Source organism: Plutella xylostella, chromosome 14 (assembly GCF_932276165.1).
Source record: "Plutella xylostella chromosome 14, ilPluXylo3.1, whole genome shotgun sequence".
NCBI lineage: Eukaryota > Metazoa > Arthropoda > Insecta > Lepidoptera > Plutellidae > Plutella > Plutella xylostella.
Window position 1 is genome coordinate 3,908,112 of NC_063994.1, and position 24,917 is coordinate 3,933,028.

A 24,917-nucleotide genomic window follows, 5' to 3' on the forward strand; every position below is an offset into this window, starting at 1 on the left:
AGGTTTTTGTCGTGGTATATATGGTCGCTCTGTTGGGTCTGTGTTAAGAAAATAGATTAAAGCTGATTGAAATGTTTCTTCAATTTCTCGATTAATTTCTGGAATAATATCTGGGGCAGATGGTGAGTTCGAGTTCGTTAAGCAGTCATGTTGGATGTCGTTAAGAAAATTTGTTTCATTTGTTTCTTCTGTTGTATTATGTGCGGTTGTGCTATTTATGGTAGAGAGTAATTCCTCGTCAACTTCTTGTCTTATTTGATCAATCCTTTCTTGCGTGACGAGTTGGTTATTTATAATTACTCTTCTTTGGTCAGCTATTCTTTGCTCAGATAAATGATTTAGTTGTGGGAACCTATTAATGAAAGCTTGATGCAGTTGTGGCCGGTGTAGGCAGTTGAGTTAGTTTCGAGGTCGGTCATCCTGAAATATTCTCGGATGATAAATTCATTATATTCGGGAGTCCATCGTATACGTTGAGTTTGAGTTGGAGTTTGAGTGTTTGTCGGTTGAGAAGTATGTAATTGTGTACTAGCGTGATGTGGTGCTGCTTGTGTGGGAATGTTTCCTAGTTCTGTAGCGACCTCATTTCTAATTTGTTCTATGGTTTCTGCAGGAAGGAGTAAGTTTCTTATAATAGCACGCCGTTGGTCACCTACTCTTTGCCTTGATACTTGCATGTTAGGGAATTTTTCAAGGAATTTTGTGTGAAGGGGTGGCAGATATACGCTAAGGTCCGTTTCTACAAAGGTTAGTTGGAAATAAGTGCGCAGAATGAATTCGTTCATTTCAGTGGTCCATTTTCTACGGTTAGATGGTTTGCCAGTGGTGGGCTCAGATTCACAGACTGGGGTAGTCTCCTGGGCAACATCCACTGGCAATATGCTAAAAGATGAAGATGTAGAGAGTGAAGGGGAAGCCCGGTATGATGGGTCCGAAGATGTCGACGAGAGTGTGTATGGCTCTAATTCCGGGTCAAATTGTTCGGCTGTAACATATTGTTCGGCGGGAGCCCGCCTGCTCAGCTCCGCGTCGCCAATGGTTCGCATGCTGTCACATCCAGCACTGGCTCCAGATGCACCCCGGCGACCCCCGGGAAGCGACCTAAGGTTATACCTCCTAGTTCGAGTAGTGGGCGCAGTATTATCGGTAGAGTTCTGCGTCTCTTCTGCTGGTGGCGACGATCTGCTGTTCGATCGCGTCACTCTGATGAGCGGTACGTTGCCCCCCCCCAGAGTACGAGGGGCAGCCCGAGCCTCGTGGCCCGGTGCGGGATTGACCAGCGCTGTTGACGCTGGGACCCGCCTGGGGTAGCTTCGTCTTTCGTTCCGCTACCATGATGATGACTAGACCTCCGTTAGCCACTGGTTAGTATAAGTCGCTAAGCGACGCCAGCGTCCGCCCCTCACGTGGCACTGATGGTCGTGCCGGACGTGGAGTTAGATTTATGAGGGGCTTATTATTATTATTATTATGTAAATACAATACTTAGGTACCAGAAATATTTATTTACGTATGCATACATTTTTAAAAGTCTGTTTAAAGAACGTTATATTTTTGCATTAGAACTATAGGTACTTACTCTAAAATGAAAATCTTACAATAGGAATTATATTAGATTAGAACTTACTGAAAACTTGAAATTTCTTACAGAAATCTTAAAATTGAAATAAAGAAAGCCAATATTAGTGGGATTCAATAATAACGTCAGTGTGCACAGTGCTACGATATGGCGTAGTACGTGCTACGAACAGGCGTAGCCTCGTAGCAACTCGTAGCAGCGTAATATGGATCCTGGGGACTGGAGGTATACTCTAGCCTAGCCTAGATTGACATTCATCACAATCGCAACCCATCACGTCCCCACTGCTGGGGCACGGGTCTACTTCCAATGAAGGAAGGGTCTTAGCCCTAGTCCACCATGCTGGCCTAGTGCGGGTTGGTGGACCCCATAGACTTAGTATATACTGGCGTATAGACCAACAAAGCGAGCGAGGGAGAAGAAAATCCCTTGCGGAAATTTGGCAAGATAGAAAAGGATAGCGAATCCAATGAAACTGTGACTGGTTTTGAATGACAGGTCATCACAATTCGGCACACGGAAAATCAACACCTTAGTATTTTGGATTTTTTGCGGACATCGTTGTTTATTTTTAGTAAATCTAATTGTATTCAACAATGGTAACATCTTCTGCGAGTGATTGTGGCGTTAATCATAGAAATAATCCTGAAAATTGCACATTTCACAGGTAAATACCAAAATCGTCATCACTGCCATGACTTGTTTATTTTCGGTTAAAAATTGTCTTTCCCCTGTATCAAATATAAAATAGCATTATTTTAATTAATTCAACATAAAATATCGATAATTATATCGATTAATTTGAGTCAATCCCTAGCGTACATGTAAATGCAAATGGACTTCCATTTGTGGATAATTTACATGAATGTAGTAAATACAATTTTCATCAATTTATTTCCGGACGGTCTCACCTTGATACCGTGGGAGAAAGGTCGGTGCCTGCTTTGGGACGCCACATGCGCCTGCACATTTGCCCCGTCCCACGTGGGGCACACTGCTGGCACGGTGGGTGCGGCTGCCGAGGCGGCTGCACGACAGAAGTGCGTCAAATACGGCCAGTTGATTGCGGGTGGCTATATTTTTGTGCCTCTTGCCATTGAGATCACTGGGGTTTGGGGGGAACAGGGGAGGCAGTTCGTCAGGGAGATTGGGCGACGCTTGAGGAGCCGCGGTTTTGACTACCGCTCTGGGGCGTACCTGGCACAGAGGATCTCCCTCGCCGTGCAGCGCGGCAACGCAGCTTGCGTTATGGGGACTTTTGGGTCGGGTGCGTCCTGGGGTGGTTTATTTAGCTAAGTAAGTTGTGTTTTGTTTGTTTTATTTTTTTGTATTTTATTTTTGACGAAGTGAGGGTGCATTTTATGTTAAATGTTTGATAAATTTTGTATTTTATTTAATAAATGATTTTAAAAAAAAATAATTATTTTACATGTACGCTAGGGATTGACTCAAATTAATCGATATAATTATCGATATTTTATGTTGAATTTTACCTATGAAAATAAACGCTAGCTTACTTTTACCTTCTCGTACCTGAACTATTTTGTCAGGGCAAGGTACATCCTTTAACAAATACCTACATAAATTAATTGTTTTGTATAATTTGTCCAACAGATCCCCACTAGATACTATAATAACAGGAAAATGTTTGAGATTAATTGGGCGCGTTGTTGGAATCCAAATAAGAACTCTACCATTTGCAGCAATTTGACTTAAGTATGAATATAAAGTTAATAATTTAAGAAAGGAAACTGTAAGGAACCAGTAAAAGATGATTGATCTGTTTAATGGTGAATAAAATAAGGAGCGAAAAATTTTATTTTTCTATTTTTATTTATGCATTTTTTTTACACTATGTCAAAATTATAATGTGGTGTAAAAATTGGACAACAACTCTCTCCAAGGGTCGCACATTGAACTTAAATAACTTATCGATAGTCCTCAAAAGTAAAAGGTACACCACTAGCTAATGCACACACTGACAAATCAAAATTGGTCACGCTTTATCGAGCTTTCAGTTCGTCTATACGCCAGTATATACTAAGTCTATGGTGGACCCCAACACAGGCAAGCTTATGCAGAGAGAGTTGTCGGGTAAGTGGTCAATCTGATGATCACATGTTTTCAAGATGCCTGAAGTCATCTGACTAGGCTTAACGACTGCTGCCGAAACAGCAACCGGGATGCAAGGCTTATGCCTAGTTTCACCATAGTCAGTTAGATCATTAACACTCATGTTACATTGTAATGTCATCAATTATACGTCATCTCCATATTGAATTCTTAACAGATGTGTCAAAATTCAAAAACTAATCCCTTGTTTTGATCTAACAGAGTATGGTGACACTGGGGCTTAACGTGCCGCATGGTGAGGCCAGACGAGCGTGATTTTGTGAGTTGTGAGTCGCGTATTCAGGCAGAAAAGTGTGCGCGGGAACGAGGGGAGCCAGTAGTTTCGCCCATGAGAATACGCGACTCACAACTCACAAAATTATGCTCGTCTGGCCTCACCCAAGCGTACGTTGCTTCGCGTCTTCTCAAAAGCTGTGTATAAAAAATACTATATGTGTGTATGCACAAACCCAAAGAAATATTCATTTTTGTAACTAGCAACAACCGTGCATAGGAGCAAACGTATACCCGAGTTGCCTCTAAATCTGAATTATACCGCATTTTAACCATCTATCTATTCAGGTCAAGATGTACCTACTGAACTAGCGCTTAATTTGGTCTCCAATACACGGCTGCTGTGTGGAATCTAGTCACGCCCTGCGCAGTTTCAAATGTCCAGTGACAAAGGTTACAGTAGTAGATTACCCCAGTTCATTAGATTACCATTTTGACACGGACTGGTAGAGGTTATCAAACTGAAATACTCTTGTTAGGGCGTCGGTAGTCCATATAACACTCGCGATCAATGAAAAAGTTCCACTTACAAATAGTCGACACCAAGTGACCCCAATTTTTTTAATCATTTAATGTAGAATTTTATCATATTTAAACCGCTTCACCATCAGCTAATAATCATCCACTGCTGGACATAGGCCTCTCTCAAGGAGCGCCACAACACTCGAAACACAAAAAATTAAAAAACCGACTTCAAAAAACCACTAAAATGTAAGAAATAATTTATGGTTTACACAAATTCTACTCGTATGTGATAGTACAAATATACCTAAGCAGGAACTGTTCTTTTTTTTGATGTTGGTGCGGTGACAAAGTAATCTGAAGAAATATGGCACCAACTTCAAAAAAGAACAGTTCCTGCTTGGGTATATTTGTACTATCACATACGAGTAGAATTTGTGTAAACCTTAAATTATTTCTTACATTTTAGTGGTTTTTTGAAGTCGGTTTTTTATTTTTTTTAATTATTATTTTATTTTATAGTTTTTAGTTTATTTGCAATAATTTTCAATCAAAAGTAAGGTTAAAATGATACCAAAAAGTCCTACTTATCAATACGAATCATTCAAGCCTAAACACGAAGTAGTTGCTATATATATGTCGCAGGCAACTGGTTTAATCTCCTGTTTGATTGAACCACTAGCCCGTTCATTGGATGGCGCTATTCAGTTGTATGACTAAAGGACAACTCGTCAAGTCGTTGATTGTAACGTTCGACGTCTTGACTGAACGTCATTCAGCGAAGTCGTTGAATGGGATATAGTATAGCAACTTTGTAATGTCTGGTTAGGGTGAACATCACCAGACAAGAGTCAACAAAAAGACTATGTTACAAAGCTCTTATCTCACAAATTAACTAAACAATAACAAAAAAACGTACCTTCATATTGTTGTTCATAATTATCCAGTTTCGCTACTTTTTTTCTTTGAAACTATGCGCCCGCGGCGTAATAATAGGTAAATCCATGTTGTCAGACTATTTTAACACAAATAACGCACTTTAAAGCTAATTTATTTGCAAAAAACTAACAATATAGGTGCTTTTTGTGTCAGCTGTTAGCTGTTAGACGCCATATTTGTTTTATTCACCACCTGACTGATTTTAAGTCAGCTAACTAGGTAGTTGGACGTTTTGTGACGCTTTTACAATCAACGTTCGGCCTAGTCATACAACTGAACAGCGTCATCCAATGAACGGGCTAGTGGTTCAATCAAACAGGAGATTAACGGGGGGGAATTTTACCGTTTACCATGATAGTGTCCCATTTGACATGCCATTATGAGTTTTAATTCCCAGCAATAAGACTTACGTGAAGTGACATTTAATAATGAACACAGTGTCTTTATTTTTCTTGCCAATGGATGTAACAATTATCGATAAGTGTTATCGATGAATTTGAGAACATGGGTTGGAAATACTAATTTTAAATTAGTAAAATAATGAATGGTTATTAAACGAAGGCTTTATTTAAATAACTTTTCCTAAAAACGAATACCTAAGTAACCAATAAATGACGCACATATACCTACTAAATAGTTTTTTTGGCACTACATATGTACTCACGTGATAAGTCGCGAGCCGTATCGCCGTTTTTGACGAGTACAATGCACTGAAGTTGTCGGGTAAGTGGGCAACCCGACTGTCAGATGTTTTCAAGCTGCCCGAAGGCGTCTGACTAGGCTTAACGTCTGCTGCCGAAGCAGCAACCGTGACCCACGGCTTAACGTGCCGTCCGAAGCACGGAAGCGTCAAAAAAAAACCTTTTGAAATCGGTCACCCATCAAATAGCTGACCGTGCCATATGATGCTTAACCTCAGGGATCAGTTAAGATCACAGAAGCCAACTCGACTACGGACGCTTCCCAACTATGACCTTTTTTATCGATAAATACATAGGTATCTACATACCGGTACATCACAATTGCATTTTTTTGACATTGGTTGCTAGGCAACGGCTAATAACAATAAACCATGACCGAAGGCCATCAAATCTGTAAACAAATCCGGAAATCCGAATATTCTATGAAATGAAGCTGTCATATTAGTATGTGAACAAATAATTTTCAATGAAACGAACGCTTTGCCAACTAGATTGAGTCTAGTGAAAATTGAGACTGCGACTAGTTTTTATAAATCGGTGGGCCTTTCTGGCCTACTACCCCGGCAGAGGAGAACGTCTGTCGATTTCGTCTCCAGACCTCCAGACCATTCATACTCAATGGCAGATTATAACAAAAAAGTAAACAGAAATGAATGCATTTGTGGCATCTAGGGTGACTTGCACAAACATATTAAATCTAGATTTAGTGTTAAATCTCGATTTAAGCCATAAATTTGTATGGATTGAAGTTTCTTAAATCGAGATTTGACACTAAGGCCCTGTTTCACAATGTCTGGTTAGTGGATACCTTTGAGATAAATAAAATAGGTACATGCTGTTACTGTAAAAAAAACAGAGAGTGACTGCATGTATTTTATCTCACAGGTAGCCACTAACCAGACATTGTGAAACAGGGTCTTAATCTAGATTTAATATGTTTGTGCAAGGGGCCCCTTAACTAGCCATACTATCTGGAACGTTTTTTGTTTAATTTGTAAAGCGGTGTTCTTCTTGCTAGTCATAAAGAATATTTACTTCAGTAAAACCGCTACTTAGTAGTAAACTTAGCTGTACTTTCTTATAAATATAAATGAGGTGGAATTGGTCTTTTGCAAGATAATGAAAAGAATAAATTACTTCGTTTGTATACTTTGTTCAAATCAAATCAAATCATTAAAACTATTAGTACTTATAAGTATATTTGGATCTTTGGATAGACAAACTACTAAATCCTTCAAAATAATTATAATTAACTTGAGAACCACACATTTACGCGGAAAACACTATGTTGTTTAGGTATGTAGGTCTAGACCTAGACTATCACCCCACGCAGTTTTTCCTGTACTATTGGTGTGTGTTTAGGTGTGTATCTTTAGACTCTTTAGGTATTTATTGATTGATATTTATGTTTCCCTTGTGTCTTTATTATCATCACGAACAAAGACTTTACAATCCACTCGTTATAGAAACACATTTGCATATTCATTTGCATATTAATATTAATCCGTGGAATAAACTCCATCTATTTTTATATCATTTTATAAGTGACTGAGTAAAATTGTAAATTGTTAACTTTATGTTTATACAGGAAAGTTTGTTTTCACTGAACATAGAATAGCAGGGCAACATACTGGTATTTCTTTATTATGGGATCGGATACGAACCAACCATGGAATACCAACTCTGGAATCATACTCTACCTCTGTTACTTACACACTTTTCTATCTATAAGTAGGTACCTACCACCAAAATGTACGCAAGAACCTAAGAGGTATACAGGGTGTTGCAAAAAGGGGGTCATTCAAGGGGTCATTCTGAACAACATTCGTTCTACGAGTTTTGGAAATTCGCGAAAAAAATATTCGTTCTCCATTAGTAAAAAGTCACGTGACCAACAAAGATTCTATGGAAAAGGTTTTTTTTCGTTAATTTCCAAAACTCTTAGAACAAAAGTTGTTCAGAATGACCGCCTGAGTCACCCGCTTTCGGTTTAGTATATTACTCTTTTTGCAACACTCTGTATACTGTATAACTCTCATAAAGGTAGATATGTATAGATACGTTACTCCACAGTGCTAGTAATGTTATTCGGACAAATATAAGAAGTCAATGTTTTGATAAGTACTTAGGTACAACAAATACCTAACTAGTTACTTAAAATATTTCACATTTCTGGACCTAATAAGTATTTCATTATTTTCACATCTTTATGCCATCTATATTCCACGCAACAAACTTTGCAATACCTTAGTTACCTACTCTGAAATCCTCCAAATGGCTTAAATCAAGTATACAATGTAGGATTTTCTATTTTCTGACAGCAGGAACCAAATCGTAGATGGCGCTTATAATGCTTTCATACTGCTTTTTTTTTTGTTATAGTGCACGTGTTGTTTTATTTCTACCTACATCACAATTATTAATCTGTAGAACCCACCAGGATTTTTGGGTTGGCCAGCTGGACAGCCGTTAAAGAACACAAATAAAAAAATGCAGTAATCTTTCATGAGGCAGGAGATCTTGATAAGCGCCCCTGTTGGTAACGTTCGAAACTATACTTTGTATTATTATGAGCCGTTTTCCTTGACAGCTGTCAGTTGAGTTTTTGTTCAAGCCGATAGATGTCATGATAACATAGTGCATCTGAGTTGTACAAAACGTCAAATACCTATTGCACACAGAGAGCAAAAAGATTGAAGTATTAAACTCAGAATAAGAACTCACCACTTTTAATAGTACTTCTATTTAGTCTAATTTACAAGTTCAGAATGTGTATTTTTCAAGCGTCGTTGCTGTAGACGACTTGACTTGACTAGACTTGCACTTGGCTGTTAATAGTACATCCGTGATTATTCTGAGGTCAAGCTATAATAAACTATGTGTATCGGCCACAGATTAGACGCTTACGTTTTGATGTCCATAGACAACGACCGTCTTGTTTTGGTTTGTTTGGTGGTGTTGGCCGTTGGGCGTGGTCGGCTAGTGTTGTGCTTACCCGAACGGGCGAACAAACAATCGAAATTTATGGTTCGACCCCATCGATATGTTGGGTACATACCGATGTCTTTCTGTTATGAGAATCAAACAAGTACTTACATATCAGTCAAATCATTCCAATGGCCGCTATAAGAACTATTTAAAACAACTTGTGTCATGTTCATGACTGTCATTTTATAAAATGATTTTTAATTGTTTACTCATACATTACAATACAAATTGAACTTTATCATCTTGCAATAGGGAAAAATAATGATTATTATTTATATTATTTTAAGCATAATTATTTTATTACTTATGTACCTATAATTCAATAAATAAATAAAATAAAAAATTTAACAAAGGGCTGTTGAAGGCCGTCTAGTTATAAACTTCCTATTCTTTGTAAAATAAAGCATTTGTTGGTTTTCTAGGGAAGATGAACTTTATTCACCAGGCACAAGCATCCGTCAATCCAAGGTCGTAGGAGTCTTGCTATATATTTTTACAAACTTGATATTAATATTGACTAATATAATAGTATCGTATTTATCGATAAACTGTCGAGCATTATACTATCAAGGAACAAGAGGCAACGCAACACTATTGTCGGCCATTTTGCGTGCAGTGCGTGCTACAATACAACGAGTACAAGTAAAACGCAACTGGCGTCATTTGTATTTGTGATCAAGAACGATTTTTTAATTAATATCCCCTTTTTATATAAATTATGGATTCTTCTGATATCAAAACCGAAGTGGAGGAAATTAAAATTAAGCCTGTAAAGCGAAAAAACATAAGAAAGCGATGCAAATCTGAGGATGAAGATTCTGACGACGAGGAGCAAATTTTGGCGAAATTGGAGGAGGCAAAATTAGTCCAGCAGTTACGTGAAAGGCCTCAAGGTGTCAGTGTGATTGCGTTAGCTACAGGGGAGAAGATCTCTTTAGAGGAAGAGCTAACTTTTAAAGACAAAGACCCATTTAAGATAAAGGCTGGTGGCATGGTGAATATGCAGGCATTGAAAACGGGTCAAGTTAAACAGGTTGATGACGCGTATGACACTGGTATTGGTACTCAGTTCTCAGCGGAGACTAACAAACGTGACGAAGATGAAGAAATGATGAAGTATATCGAAGAACAGTTGTCGAAAAGAAAAGGTTAGTGTTTCATTTGTTTCTTTATTTGCAACTATACCTGTAAACTGTTGGTGTTATGTGTCCAACAATGTTTCACCCACTAAGGAGAATGGCCATGTCTCTATGGCGCCATGACCCGCCAGAGCAGCCATTGATGAAACACACTGATGTGTAGCCCATGATTACAGTATATCCTGGTGTAAACTTTATTATTAAAGAATGATCAAGTCTTTGTACTGTACTAGACGTTTCTCTCAAGCAAATATTTTTTTTTGAAGTGGTTTATATTAAAATATTTTTCCTCGTTTAGACCCTATTATCACTGAATAAAAATAGGTTTGGTTAGTGGCTGCAAAGCGGGTCAGATTTGGCCAGTCTCTTTTGTATGTATTCCTCTCACTCTCACATTCATGCGAATTAACTGTGCACCAGGCCAGCAAGAACCAGGGGTCACAATGGGTAGGTATGTCTTATAAATGACATGTTTGGAGAATTGTATTCTAAGCATAATTAGGTCAAGACTGTTTTATCTGTGGAGTTGCCCCATATTCTAATACGCTGATGGTCTTATACTTTAAATTTATGCCATTCTGTGTCAAAATCAACTATTTACCTCATGAACTGTAATCTATGCATGGCCATTGTTGGCTGGTTTTGTTATGTATGCACTGTAAAGGTCAAGTCACATATAAGCTTAATGTAAATGGATCACCTTTCTTTTCTTCTGACAACCGCTGTCGCTCATGACAGAAGAAACGAAAGGCAATCCATTTACACTTGTCCAAAATTAATAATGCACATGCAGATCTTCACACCGGAATCATTAAATCGTAGGAGCCTTAAAAAACACTTGCATTTTGCACCTTGTTCGAAAGAAATAGGAGTCAATATCATGTGTCACATAATCGAAAACCACCGATTTCTATGCTCATTATCAATTTTGGAGCACTGTATATTTGCTTATATTATGTGCTGTGGCTTGAAAGGTTTCCTCACAATGCTTTTCTTCACCTCAAATGATGACTCATTAGCTCATTACGGCGGAGTCCCAAGTTCCTTAACTTTTGAAGGTTGAAAACCAGCCTTAATGTATGATATTGGCCAGTTAGTATTATTGATATTTACTAACTCAAGTTTTATTGTTATTTACTAACGAAAGTTTTATTTTCTTTCTTTTCAGAAGGCCATAAAGGTGATAAGAAGGATTCTGACCAGAATGATGCCCTAAAATACCTATCCCCCGAGGAGGCTGCTTTGCTGTCGCTGCCCGAGCACTTGAGGTCTTCCTCTACCCAGAAGTCTGAGGAAATGCTATCTAATCAAATGCTAAGTGGCATACCGGAGGTGGACCTTGGCATTGATGCAAAGATAAAAAATATTGAAGCCACAGAAGAAGCCAAAATGAAACTGTTATGGGAGAGAAGAAACAAAAAGGATGGTCCTTCTCAATTTGTTCCAACTAATATGGCTGTGAACTTTGTTCAGCACAACCGCTTCAACATTGAAGACAACAAGAAGAGGAAAGCGGAGAAACCGGCAGTTGCTAAAGTTGAGACTGCAAATATAAATATAGATGAGAGTGTTGACAAGATTGTAAAGAAAGCTAAGGGGGAGAGAGCAACAGATGATTATCACTATGAAAAGTTCAAAAAGCAATTCAGACGATACTGAACATGCTAGAATGATGCTAGTTCATCATTGAGCAATTTGTATCTATTCTGGTATGTTCAAGTTCATTGTTGGAGATGAAAATAATATGCCATGTCATTTTTTGAACTGCACTTCGTTAGTTTTTCATGATTTAGCTATTTTTCTCAGAATTTTTTAATATCTTACCCTAAGGTACTTGTCTATTCGGTAGGGACAGACTATTCCCAATAATTTCTCATTGACTCCTGTAATGCTGACTAATCAAATCAGTATCTCAAGGTTGAATGATAAATTCTTGGCTATAATCTTGTCAAAATCTTGTCTTTTATTAGGGATCATTATTATTATAAATTCTTTATTGCACACAAAAACATTGTACAAAGGCGAACTTAATGCTAGTAGCATTCTCTACCAGTTAACCTTTGGTGATGTCGAGAAAGTGGTTGGTAGTGCGAGAGGCTGAGAGGAGAGAAGTTATCTACTTTAATCGAGACACAGAGATATACTTACTTATACATAATAGCTATACAAATTGATGCTTCTGTCGTATGGGTTCTCATCTCATTGTTTCTGTCATTACAAGCTAGGTTTCTAAAGCTTTCTCATGAAGGCACTCCAAAAACTTGAAAAACTGGTCCATTAATATTCTTTCAAATGACTATGTGGGGTATTAATATTGTCTATGGTCCATTTTCGAAGGAAGATTTCAAATAGTCTTGTTACGTACACTTTGCTATGATTTTACATACAGGGTTATTGGTAAGTAGACCAGTTCTTTCAGGAGGTGATAGAGGAAAGCATTTCCAGTCGATTGAACCCAATAATGTATTATCCGAAACTTAACCATTTCTAAGATATTTAATATTTAAGGTTTTTTTAATTTTTTGCCAAAATTTTATGCTTAAAACTAGCCACTACATTATTGGGTTCAATCGACTGCAAAAGCCTTCCTCTATCACCTCCTGAAAGGATCTGGTCTACTTACCAATAACCCTGTATATCTAAGAAGCCCTGGTTGTACCATAGCGCCGCACTGCACCGCAAAGATCTCGTCCTTTCATTGTCAAAATTTACAAGCCGAAATCATTGCGATGCAGCGCCGAAACGCGGCGTTTGCTTCGCACTATGGTGATGATTCGTGAAATGTTTTTTGAAACTGTTATTTAATGTTTGATTTTCATTATGCATAAAATGGTTATGCATTTCAATTACACTCTGTGTATTAAGATAACCCGCTGAACTATCAAGCCAGTTGTAATTTGCTTCATTACCAGGCTCGCGTACCTTAGACAGATAGGCGGGCCTGGTAACGAAGCATTTTTCTTCCTCTAGAGTAGTGATGGGCCGATAAGATTTGAAAGAGGTGATTAGTAAAGTGGCTACTCAAATAGGGAACAACGTTTCGTCCAGTGCCAGGGCGCCGCCCGCCCCCCATCATCGTGCGTGTGCCGCCTACTCTTTAAACATTTGTGCCATAGGGTAGGGTGGTGCAGAAGTGCGCACTTTCGCAATTATCAGCTGTAGAAAAAAAAAGGCTATACATATAGGTATGTATGATTAACCCATTAACCCGGTACGAGCTAATAGGTTACGAAAGAATGAGTTTTCGATTTGTACGGTAATCAGTAAAATACTACCCAGGTACTAATGAAAAAATCATATGTACAGTGCTCCAAAATTGATAATGCGCATAGAAATCTTTGACAGATCGGTGGTTTTCGATTATGTGACACATGGTATTGACTCCTATTTCTTTCGAACAAGGTGCAAAATGCAAGTGTTTTTTTAAGGCTCTTACGATTTAATGATTTGGGTATGAAGATCTGCATGTGCATTATTAATTTTGGACAAGTGTACAATCATATGTTTTTTTTATTATACCCGCATTTTACGAAAAAAACGGGTGGCCATTACATTGCCATTGCCCGTTTACGACTATGGAAAGTGGATAATATGTTTGTGGTGTTTGGCCTTTTTGGTACATTGGCGACGAGGATGGGATGAAATGTCTTGAGATAATATTATGTCGAATCATTCACATGGCGCATTGAAATGGTGTGCAAAGTTAGTAAAAATTATATCTATGACCTCTTGCTCTGACATTTTAATGTCAGAGCAAGAGGCATGCAGAGAGCATGCGTTACGTATATGACTTTAGAATTGATATACACAAAAGGATCCAAACAAGAAACAAATACAATTAGACGATCCCGAAGACAACCGTAGACGATCCCGAAGTCGTTGGCCTGTTGCCATTGCTTTGCTCTGAAGAGTCTTTGGCTAACAGATTTTTGAAATACCAGTGTCTGGGAAACTGATGTTGCTGTCTTAAATCGCTCTCCAAAGTTTCGATGAAATTCCATTGCAATCCCGTCAGGTGTGTTGCATAGAAGTCGTAGCTTCTCCTTCATTAAAGCTTTGTTTTTACATAAATACAGCACTTTGAGTTTGTTATTTTCTCGTGCATACTGCTTATATCTGCACTATTTCTGATTCTTGATTGGTTTGAAATGGTACTCGGTCTACCTCCAGCGTCATAGACTTGCGTCTCACCGATATCAAGATCCTACACCAATCCAGCATGAAGTATCTTCATCGGATGCAGTAGTGCTAAAATCCAATTATCTGTCAAATGTACATTGTTTTGCGCTTTCTGCGTTTTCGCTCCCATCTTAAATTTCCAGTGAATGAGAAACACATTTTGTAACGCCCTTATTTTTTTTTATTATTTATTTATTTTATTTATTTATTTAATACTTTATTGCACAAATATAACATAAGTGTACAAAAGGTGGACTTAATGCTAAAAGCATTTTCTACCAGCCAACCTACAGGAGGTACAAGAAAACAAGTAGAAAGGTGCAAAAAAAGAAAAAAAAAATTGAACAGGAAAAACTAAATATAGTCACTAGATAATTAAATTAATAGAAATACATAAAATATACTTACATATTATACTATAAATTATATATAAATATATACATACATAATAATAATATTCAAAGAGTACACGAAAATGCTATTTATCTAACTTGCTGAGAAAATGAGCACGGGTTAGTCGCTTGAAGACATTGCGAGAAGGAGCTTTCCTAATGTTCTCGGGAAGATTATTCCAAAGACGCACAGCGGTGACAGCGAAAGAGTCTGACATGAAACCTGAATGGAAGGAGGGCAGTGCTAATAGATGATTATGGGAGGAACGGAGATGACGAGTGTGAGTGTCAGAAAGAAAGCTAAACATGGACTTAAGGTAAGGGGGAGTATTTGGCTCGTGGAGAACAGAGAAGAGGAGACATAGAATCCGTAGATTTCTACGATCTCGAATGGGGAGCCATTTAAGCTGTGCGCGGTACTGGGACACATGATCATATTTACGTAGCCCAAAAACGAAACGGATGCAGGTGTTCAATAAGCGTTCAAGCTTATTGAGGAGTGCCTCGGTCAAATCCAAATAACACACATCCGCGTAGTCTAGAATCGGTAGAAGCAGTGAGTTGACCAGTGCTAATTTGGTGTGTTGAGGAAGAAAGTTTTTAAGGCGCAGCATGGAGTGGAGAGAAGCGTAAACTTTGCGAGACACCTTTTCCAACTGTTGCTCCCAGCTCAGGTACTCATCGATAGTCAGACCTAGGTCAGTTACAGCTGGAGAGAAGGGAACCACACGACCGTCAAATTGAACTGGAGGTACAGTGTTGTAGTCCAGACAGGATAAAAGTCTTGAACTACCAATAATGATGGATTGGCACTTTTTGGGGTTGACGGAAATACCGTAATTCTGTGACCACCTCAGTATCTCGTCGAGATCACCATTCACCCCAGCAATGCCAGCATCCAGTTCGTCGATTTTAACATGGCTGTAAATCTGCAAGTCATCGGCATACAAGTGATACGAGCAGTGAAGATTAGACGTGACGGAGTTTATAAATGTAGAATTATTTATTTATAGGTAATAATACATAAGAAAAAGACAAGCTTAAGGATACTACAATAATCCTCGCAGGATTGTGCGCAGCACCTTCATTCTGCGTTATAATTTATATACAATTAATAACTTATCTTATATACAATTAACCTTATCGCGCTCGGTGAGAATTTGGCGTAATGTAGAAAGACCAGGGCCGGTAGTAATGTACCTAATCCAAAAGGCAATCAACGCATGCAATTTGATGGCATTTACACACTGTTAAAGTTAAACTCAAATGTTTTTATTCATCGTTTAAATAAAAAAGTTATATTATAAACATATTATCACTAACATTGTTAAAAAAATTATAGCCTTGCTGTAGAAAGTCGACTCCGAAGAGCGGTTTCACGCGTTCGTTCGTTGTATGAAGGCCTGAAGGGCTAGTACGGGCGCATTTAAGACGTGACAAGAGTTTTGCATCGCGCTCACTCACATCGCGCAGCCTATAGAGCAAGGATGCACAGACTTATCAAAACTAGGGGCCACTCGGACAAATTATGAACTGATGGCGGGCCGCCAGAAGTACTTATAGGTAATTAAAGACAATCAAGAATTGAAAATAAGTACTTAATGTTAAAATTTAAAAATAATTGACTTATTTTGAAGCGTGGCAGCGGCTTTATAATCTTTTATTTGGCTTCAATTTATACGTAAAACTGCTTCCAAACATTCCTTTGGAAGGCGTTTTCGATTTTTTTGTCGATTTAGTATTGAAAAGATTTGTTCACATATAGGTATAGGTACAACCAAAAAGCTGGCACATTTTTAAAGCAGAGTTTATAGGCTCTTTGTACGTATTTTTTTCAATGCAGTGGTAAAAGTTCAGTAATTTTCATTCGTTGAATTAGCTGCGTAAATCTTGGTCGTTTTCAATGTCGATAATTTCTAACTGCATTGATCAGGATTTTTAAGTTCCTGGACATCCCTTTGCTTTTCAGCCAGAAAAAAAACGAATTTCTTCTTCTTATTAAATTAAGAAATCGTTCCAGTGTCAATCCACGACTTAGCCACCTTATTTCTGTATCCTTAATACAATAAATCTCTATATTCGCTTTCAATGTCATCAAGGAATTGTTTGAATTGCCTGTGATTAACTACTTTTCGAACATTGTTTTTAGAAATAATATTTTTCGAATGTACGAGGGTAACTATTATTTTTGCTGTCGGCGGGCCACTAGTATTCGACCGGCGGGCCGCATGCGGCCCGCGGGCCGCGGTCTGTGCATCCGTGCTATAGAGCGAGCACGACGGTGAACTTTAGTCGCGTCTTAATAGCGTCTCGTGCTACAGGGCCTGGAGCTAGTCCCACTGTGGCGAACCGCAGTCCAGTGGCGCCTTCAGGAGGAACTGAGCCTTTCGCCATTGCTCAGGTCCCTTAACATCCTTGGTTAAGTATTCCTTAAAGTCGATGAAAACTCCCCATATAGGGAGCGGAGCGCCGCAGGGAACCATCAGCAACGCTGTTCTGCAGGCATCTTATAATGCCCCCAGGCAACAGTATCAGTTGAGTTTTCAAATAATTTTCAATTCGTATCATTATGAGACAGTGAAATTTTGGAGCATTTTTGTGTAAATGTAACATGTTTTATTCTTTTTAAATCTTAACGTACAATCGATTTTTCGCGTTTGATTAAATAGACATCTTTTATAGTCATTTAGCTGAAACGTCTTAGTAACAGATTTAGGGTGCTTTTCCACCAGAGATGTGCTATGCAGCTATGCTGCGAAGATGTGATATCTACGCTACGAAAATATGTGACCGTTTCCACCAATACTACGCTAGGTAGCTGTGCGAGGAAGATGCGCTACGAAGATGCGCCGCCGCAAAGTAGCTGTGCGAGAAAGATGCGCATCTCGAGCTATGCTATGTATCGATAGTAGGGAAACGACGGGGGCGGCGGGCATACTGTAGGTCTGCTCTGCACATACATAGCTACACCACTCGCGATGGTCCATAGCACATATCCATAGCACGCATCCATAGCACGCATCATTCCATACAAAAAACATATCTTAGTTGAATCCGTTTCCACCAGTGCTAAGCTATGTGCACCAATTAATATGATTGGTGGATATCAAACGCATCCATAGCATCGTAGCATAGCACATCTCTGGTGGAAAAGCACCCTTATTTATGCCCTTCGCCTTAGCAATAAAATCATTCTCTACCTCGATTGCGTACATTTTTGAACGTAAACCTACAAATTCTCTGAAAATATTTACATTATTTTCATCTTTAAAAATCCTATCTTTTTTTGTTAACAAGTGGAAAATTATGACGAATATCGATTGAATAGAGGTATCAAAATAGTCTTTTAAATTTGACTTTATGTCGCTGTGTAAATTTTCGGTTTGAATGTGATATATTAAACTATCAGTATCAGTGTACATCAATTTTAACCTATCGTTAAATTTGTTTTTTATATATGAGTAGTGAAACTTGTACATCAGTGTTTTGGAAATATCCAGAATGCAAGAGCCGAGATAAATTGGCAGATCAGAGATTATTACCAAATATGGCATTATTCATTAATTTGAAAAAATCTTTTTCTAAATCAGTTACGGTTACGCCTGAAGTTCTCATTGAAGTATTCAAATCAATATTTTTTTTTGAATCAGTCACTTTGTTTGTATTTTAAAACTCTGTGAATTTTAGTTAGTTCTAAACGAAATCATAAAAAGTCATGTCACACAATTGTCTTTGAAACAATCTCTGTACAGCCTTTATGTGCGTATGATTTAACGGTAAGTATTTCCACTTTGAACTGAACAAATTAGTATTGTTAAAAATATTATTTATTGGCGACGTTGGAAATCGCCAAAAGAATTCCAGGAGCTGATCTCCTTTTGATCCTTTACAACGTTTGGTATACTTGTGACCTGCTTGGTCACCATGTGAACTACTTTGTTCACTGCCATCTCCAGTGGATCCACAGGTGAACTCGTCATGAAAATCATCTTCGATGTGGCGTGTTTCCACCAATGTTTCCTTTCTAAGTTGCTTATTTTTGCGTATGGATATACTTCTAATTTCATCACATTGTGTCCAGTTTCGCCCGGCGATTTCAAAGTGTATTGCACTCCGTTCATCACTTTCGAAATAGATTGCGAGATTGAGCCAGTGCTCTGCTGAAAATTGTGAACTCCGAAGAACTCTGCGATTAAGTCTCGGTCTTCCACACAATTCTCTGATTTCTTTAATTCGTTGACATCTGCACGTTGATCCGATGTATGAGCAATCGTGGACAATGTGGTAGTGGTTGTTTCCGTGATTACTGACCCAGAAGTTTGTTCCTTTGAAAGCACTTTTTTTAATAACGTCTGAAATACTTGCATCGCAGCTTCTCCCATCATTAATTGCGATAATGTCATGTACAATCCTGAATCGAAGAGGACTTGCCTGAATGTATCCCATGATACGCTCTCTAACTTTTTCTCTTTCTGTTTGTGCACTATTGATTTCAATATTGTCGTCCAATATGAAGTCACTTTCATAAATAATCTCTTCATTTCCAAATCTTTTTTGTTCATTGCTTCTTGACACAGTATTAATATCTCCATCAGATTCTGAACCATCGTTTTCATCCAAAATAATTCCAACACTCCAAGGAAAGGAATTCAGATTCTGAACCATCGTTTTCATCCAAAATAATTCCAACACTCCAAGGAAAGGAAACCAACACTGAAAAGTACCTCTTCCCGATGTGAACATTTAATTTTGTTGCCTGGAGGGGTATCTTCTTCTAGAGGGGTTGCCTGGAGTGCTGCCCGGGAGGGCTTGTTGTTCGTAGCAGCGGCCGACGTTGAAGGGGTGATAACATCATCCCATTTTCTTTTTCTTCCATTTCCAGTTAATCTGTGAATAAAAAACAACTTAGTTGAAATACATAGACATTTGAAGCATAATTTATGCAGAATATTTGCATTGTCCTATCCAGATATTTAACTATTAGTAGCTACCTAATGAAATTGATGTGCTAGTCTCTAATCTTGTACAAATGTTACAATATGCCTGCATGATATGTACTCTATCTATCTCATCGGTATTATTTAATAAAGAAGAGTTGATAGGATGTCCTTTACAAGGGGTGTAAAAAGGAATCACGTTTGAATCATTTTTAAGTGGAGATGGTAAGACCCCATTTATATACCATAATCGAATGTATTTATTTAATTTATCCAACAAAAGTGTGTTGCATAGAAGTCGTAGCTTGTCCTTCGTTAAAAGCCTTGTTTTTACATAAATACAGCACGAGTTGGTTATTTTCTCGTGCATACTGCTTATATCTGCACTATTTCTGATTCTTGATTGGTTTGAAATGGTACTCGGTCCACCTCCAGCGTCATAGACTTGCGTCTCATCGATATCAAGCTCCTACACCAATCCAGCATGAGGTATCTTCATCGGATGCAGTAGTGCTAAAATCCAATTATCTGGCAAATGTACATCGTTTTGCGCTTTCTGTGTTTTCGCTCCCATTTTTAATTTCCAGTGAATGAGAAACACTTTTTGTAACGCCCTTATCGCGCTCGGTGAGAATTTGGCGTAATGTAGAAAGACCAGGGCCGGTAGTAATGTACCTAATCCAAAAGGCAATCAACGCATGCAATTTGATGGCATTTACACACTGTTAAAGTTAAACTCAAATGTTTTTATTCATCGTTTAAATAAAAAAGTTATATGATGTACTGTGAATTTCTGGTCGGGCAATTGAACTTTGTGCACCTTGAATTTTCCCATTGCGTAGTCTAAGTGAACATTCACACGTTTTTCTATGTTTTCCATTGTTTTACCAAATATGGCATTATTCATTAATTTGAAAAAATCTTTTTCAAAATCAGTTACGGCTGAAGTTCTCATTGAAGTATTCAAATCAATATATATTTTTAACCAGTCACTTGGTTTGAATTTTAAAACTCTGTGAATTTTAGTTCTAAACCGTTTTCAATACATGGTTTAAGATTTCTATAGTGAATGATATATTTTATTTGGTTTTTTAAATTTGGTACAATTTTTTTTTCGTTGCTATTTGGCATGCAAATTGTTTCAGAAAAGAAAGGTAAATCGGAGTGAGAATCGTGTAAATGATGAGGATTTATCAAGTCAACTTCTAATATATAACCATATTCAGAATTATCAGAAATATTATAATTGACTTTTTCTTCTACCCATTCGAATTCACCTGTCGGAAGATATTGTGACATATAGCCCACCCATACAAATTGTTAGCGTCAAGATAAATCAAAAACGAAGGTGGTACTCGGCTGTCATAGTCATTCATGAAAATATTATTCGCTTTCGCATATCTATTGCTACATAGGGAAATACCACCCCGTATACCTTTTTTCTTTTTTGATAAAAGATATTTTATCAAAATCAGTCAAAAGCTGCAATTCAATTTGTGTTTACTTTAACATAGCGTCCCAACTTAATCCCGGTGCAGTAAAATAATGTGCTGGGTTTAATCCATACGTCTTAGAACAAACATTCCTATAATTTTCAAATATGTCGGCTAACAACAACATATCGGTTTTTAAATATAAATTCGAATAATCACTCATATCATGACTTTCTCAAAGGTTCCACTTGAGAGTTGAGACAGAGAATACAATTAGCTTCTTCGTTCCTGAAACATACTTAATTATTTAAAAAAATATAGTTTTTATATAACTATAATATATTCTTAGATTTAATCTGTACAGTTTGGTGTTATTAAGATGTATATAACTCACACTACACTATGTTCTCTTCCCTCCCAGTAAACTTAACTCCAATAGAATTTTTTAAATTTTCAATTTTAACAAAGTTTTTTTTAGTTGGTTCTCCTCTTTCATCATCTCCATTTGCCTTTTTTTCATTAGAGCATTGCTGTCCAGAATGGCCGGTTGGACACTGATATTTCTGGAACAAAACATCATAGGCCCATGGCCTACAAAAACCAAATTATTGATGTAAATAGGAATTTCAACTTACTTTTTTTAAATTTATTTTCTTGGCCCTGCTTTCAGATACCCCAGGTGCCACATAGTTAGGTTCTTCTGAAAATTATAACCTTTCAACTATATTATTAACAGCCATATATGATAAAATAAGACACGAGGATAAGGATACTGACATGCGTAAATCTATTTCCCCGGCAGAGAGATTAGCCGTTACGATAAGGTATGTTAAAGAGATGTTCAATTTCAAATTATAGAAAAGGGGATTGATTACCTGTTTTAATTAAAACAAAATTTAGTAGGTAGTAATTGTTTTATTATACTCAAAAAATAAATGAAGGAGTTTTAGAATTTCGAAATCGTGATCAGGCGATGTGATTGAACTTAATTCAGTAATAATTGAAGATTGGGAATCATCTTGCTGCATGAGTTCTTGAGGCATCCTGGATGTGGATGGAATGAGTTGTGTTGGCTGATATTCATAGGGCATCCTGGATGTCGATGGAATGGGTTGTGTTGGTTGATATTCGTGTATCCTGTAGTCGGGTGTAGCCGTAGTGTAGTCTCGATTAATATTGTAATTGTAATTTTGCTGCTGCGTGGACGCTTGATTTCTCCCGAGTTAAATTTCTCATAACTTTAATGACTTCATATTGGAATTCAACATAATCGTCATCACCTTTGAAAAAACACAATGTTACTCTTGTCTTCAACTTCAACTTATTTAATTAAAGTAAGCATTTGTCGATCAACATCACTACAGTCTGTCTTTCTCTTCTTGCTTGTTTTTGTTAAATCGGTAGTATTGGCTGGTGCGGTAGGGTCATTATTGGTTTGTGAGTCAGTTTCTTTGTTGTGAGATTGTGTGATGTTTTTTTCTGATGTAATACTTGCTTACGTTGTTCGGCGAGTCACGATTTTACACAAAAAGAGCATTTGATCGTAGAATTTATATTTTCGTAGACTTTTTGCACCAGAGCCGGATTTACATTCCTTAACTTTTTTGTGATATTTCATCCAGTTATCTCTTGCATTGTTCCATTTTTTTATGATATCTTTGCCTAAAAGATAACAAATTGTTACCGACTGCAGGGAACACATTTAGTGATCTACATTACAGTTTCAAAATGGGTATATAAACTATCAGCTGTATTGTACAAGAAGTATACCATCGGAAGACGAATGGTTAACAATAGCAAAAAATTTCGAGACGAATGCAAATTTTCCTCATTGCTTGGGAGCCATTGACGGAAAACATATTAGAATCATCAAGCCAGAAGAAAGTGTATCAATGTTTTTCAACTACAAGCACTATTTCTCAATAGTATTAATGTATGTGGTAGACACAAACTATAATTTTGTTTTTATTGATGTTGGAGCCTACGGCAAAGAATGGGGATGGGCATCAACTTGACTCAATAAAAAAGAAAATCAATTATCGTCTCACAAGAGCGCGACGCTACGTCGAATACGCATTTGGTATTTTATCCAATAAATGGATAATTTTGCATAGACCATTAAAGGTTTCAACAGATACTGCTCTGATTCCCATTGCTATCTTCAAGAATGTAGACAAATCCAGACACTTGTTGAACTACTGTATACCTCTCGTAATTCGGAGTCAAACTAGCAGTCAAGTACGACTTTGAATCCATGCTTCGACGAACCCTACTGAGTTGGCAATTCTGTGAGCGACGACCACGAACTACCAAACTGGCAGTAGCGTTATCAGCCGGTATACACTTCGAAGCACTCAACTCGTTGCATGAGTTCAAATGTCTAACCTCACTTGCATACGGTTCCCTGCTTTTTGAGACTCCTCTTTTATTGAGTAGGTTCAGAACATCAGGTGCAATATTAAAAGCACGCCAGAAATCTATACCTAACAGCAATTCTGAAGAAATATCAGGAACGACATAAAATTTCACGAAAGCCGTAACATCCTCTACAGTCACCGGTAAAATCTTAAAACCAGAAACCGGAGAATGTGATCCATTAGCCGTGATAATGGATTTCTCCTCAGCTGGATACAACGTACCACAACTGGAGAGGGATTGAGCTGCCTTTCCGCCAATGACCGAAACTGTAGAACCCGAATCCAACAACCCTCTGCAACGATGGTGGTAAATCGCGACATCTAAATAAGGTCGCAAGCCAATGTCCGCGTCTCCATCACCTGCCTCTTCACAGCGGCGGCGACGGCGGCGGCGGCGACGGCGACGATGACGACTACTACTGCCGGAGGATTTGGTTCCAGGCTGCTCGTTGTTCACGCTTACCCCAGTAACGGTTGGTCCAGCAGAATCTGGTTTCTGTTGTGGTTTCGGAGGCTCAGCGACTGACGGACCACACCGTGGACACGTGTTCAAGGTGGCACCCTTTAATCCACAAGAGTAACACAATTGGGTGGGTGGTGCACTACATTGCCAAAGGCCATGTCCAAGAACCCTGCAACGAACGCAAAATAAGTCCACCTCGGTGTCCACGGCGTTAACCGAAAGTCGGTTCCTAGCCTGATAGGCTAAGTCCGGCGCTACCGAATTCGCAGAAACTCGGGGCGGCTCCGCAAAAGAGTCTGCTCGGTATTTGGCGTACTCCAGCTGCCTACAGCGTTACTTGGCAGGAACTCCTCATACAAACGAGCCTTAACTTCTTTCCAACTCGAGACTTCCTACTTGACACCCCGAAACCAAAACAAGGCGTCACCGCAAAAAAAATTTGCGACGGAATTAAATAACGTCTCCTCAGAGATACCTCGAGAAAGGCAAAGCTCCTCCAGTCGCTGCACGAATGCCTGCACACTATCACTGCCGTTAAAGACAAGGTTCAGTTTTTGGATCTGTGTGTGGTCCTGTTACCACCAGTTACCACTGGTTATTCTCTCGTGCATACTGCTTATATCTGCACTATTTCTGATTCTTGATTGGTTTGAAATGGTACTCGGTCCACCTCCAGCGTCATAGACTTGCGTCTCATCGATATCAAGCTCCTACACCAATCCAGCATGAGGTATCTTCATCGGATGCAGTAGTGCTAAAATCCAATTATCTGGCAAATGTACATCGTTTTGCGCTTTCTGTGTTTTCGCTCCCATTTTTAATTTCCAGTGAATGAGAAACACTTTTTGTAACGCCCTTATCGCGCTCGGTGAGAATTTGGCG

At 38.3% G+C, this 24,917-nt stretch overlaps 1 protein-coding gene and 1 long non-coding RNA gene across 3 annotated transcripts in view; one reads left to right on the forward strand and one right to left on the reverse strand.

Annotated features, from left to right (window-relative positions):
* Positions 1-9,688: 9,688 nt before the first annotated feature.
* Positions 9,689-24,917, forward strand: part of LOC119694321 (telomere length and silencing protein 1 homolog) — a 32,746-nt gene continuing 17,517 nt past the window's right edge. The window contains exons 1-2 of one of the 2 annotated variants that reach the window (XR_007266980.1): positions 9,689-10,223; positions 11,383-11,923. Coding sequence is in view for 1 of the 2 variants with exons in the window: in XM_038120398.2 (XP_037976326.1) it covers positions 9,794-10,223; positions 11,383-11,873 (921 nt within the window). In the remaining variant the exon portion in view is untranslated. Of the gene's footprint in view, positions 10,224-11,382; positions 11,984-24,917 lie in introns of those variants that run through there. The other variant, XM_038120398.2, reaches the window with a different exon arrangement.
* LOC125489435 lies at positions 14,528-16,086 on the reverse strand. The gene is made up of 2 exons (XR_007266989.1): positions 15,925-16,086; positions 14,528-14,563 (listed from the first exon to the last, which is right to left on the reverse strand). It is a non-coding gene; the product is annotated as an uncharacterized LOC125489435 (long non-coding RNA).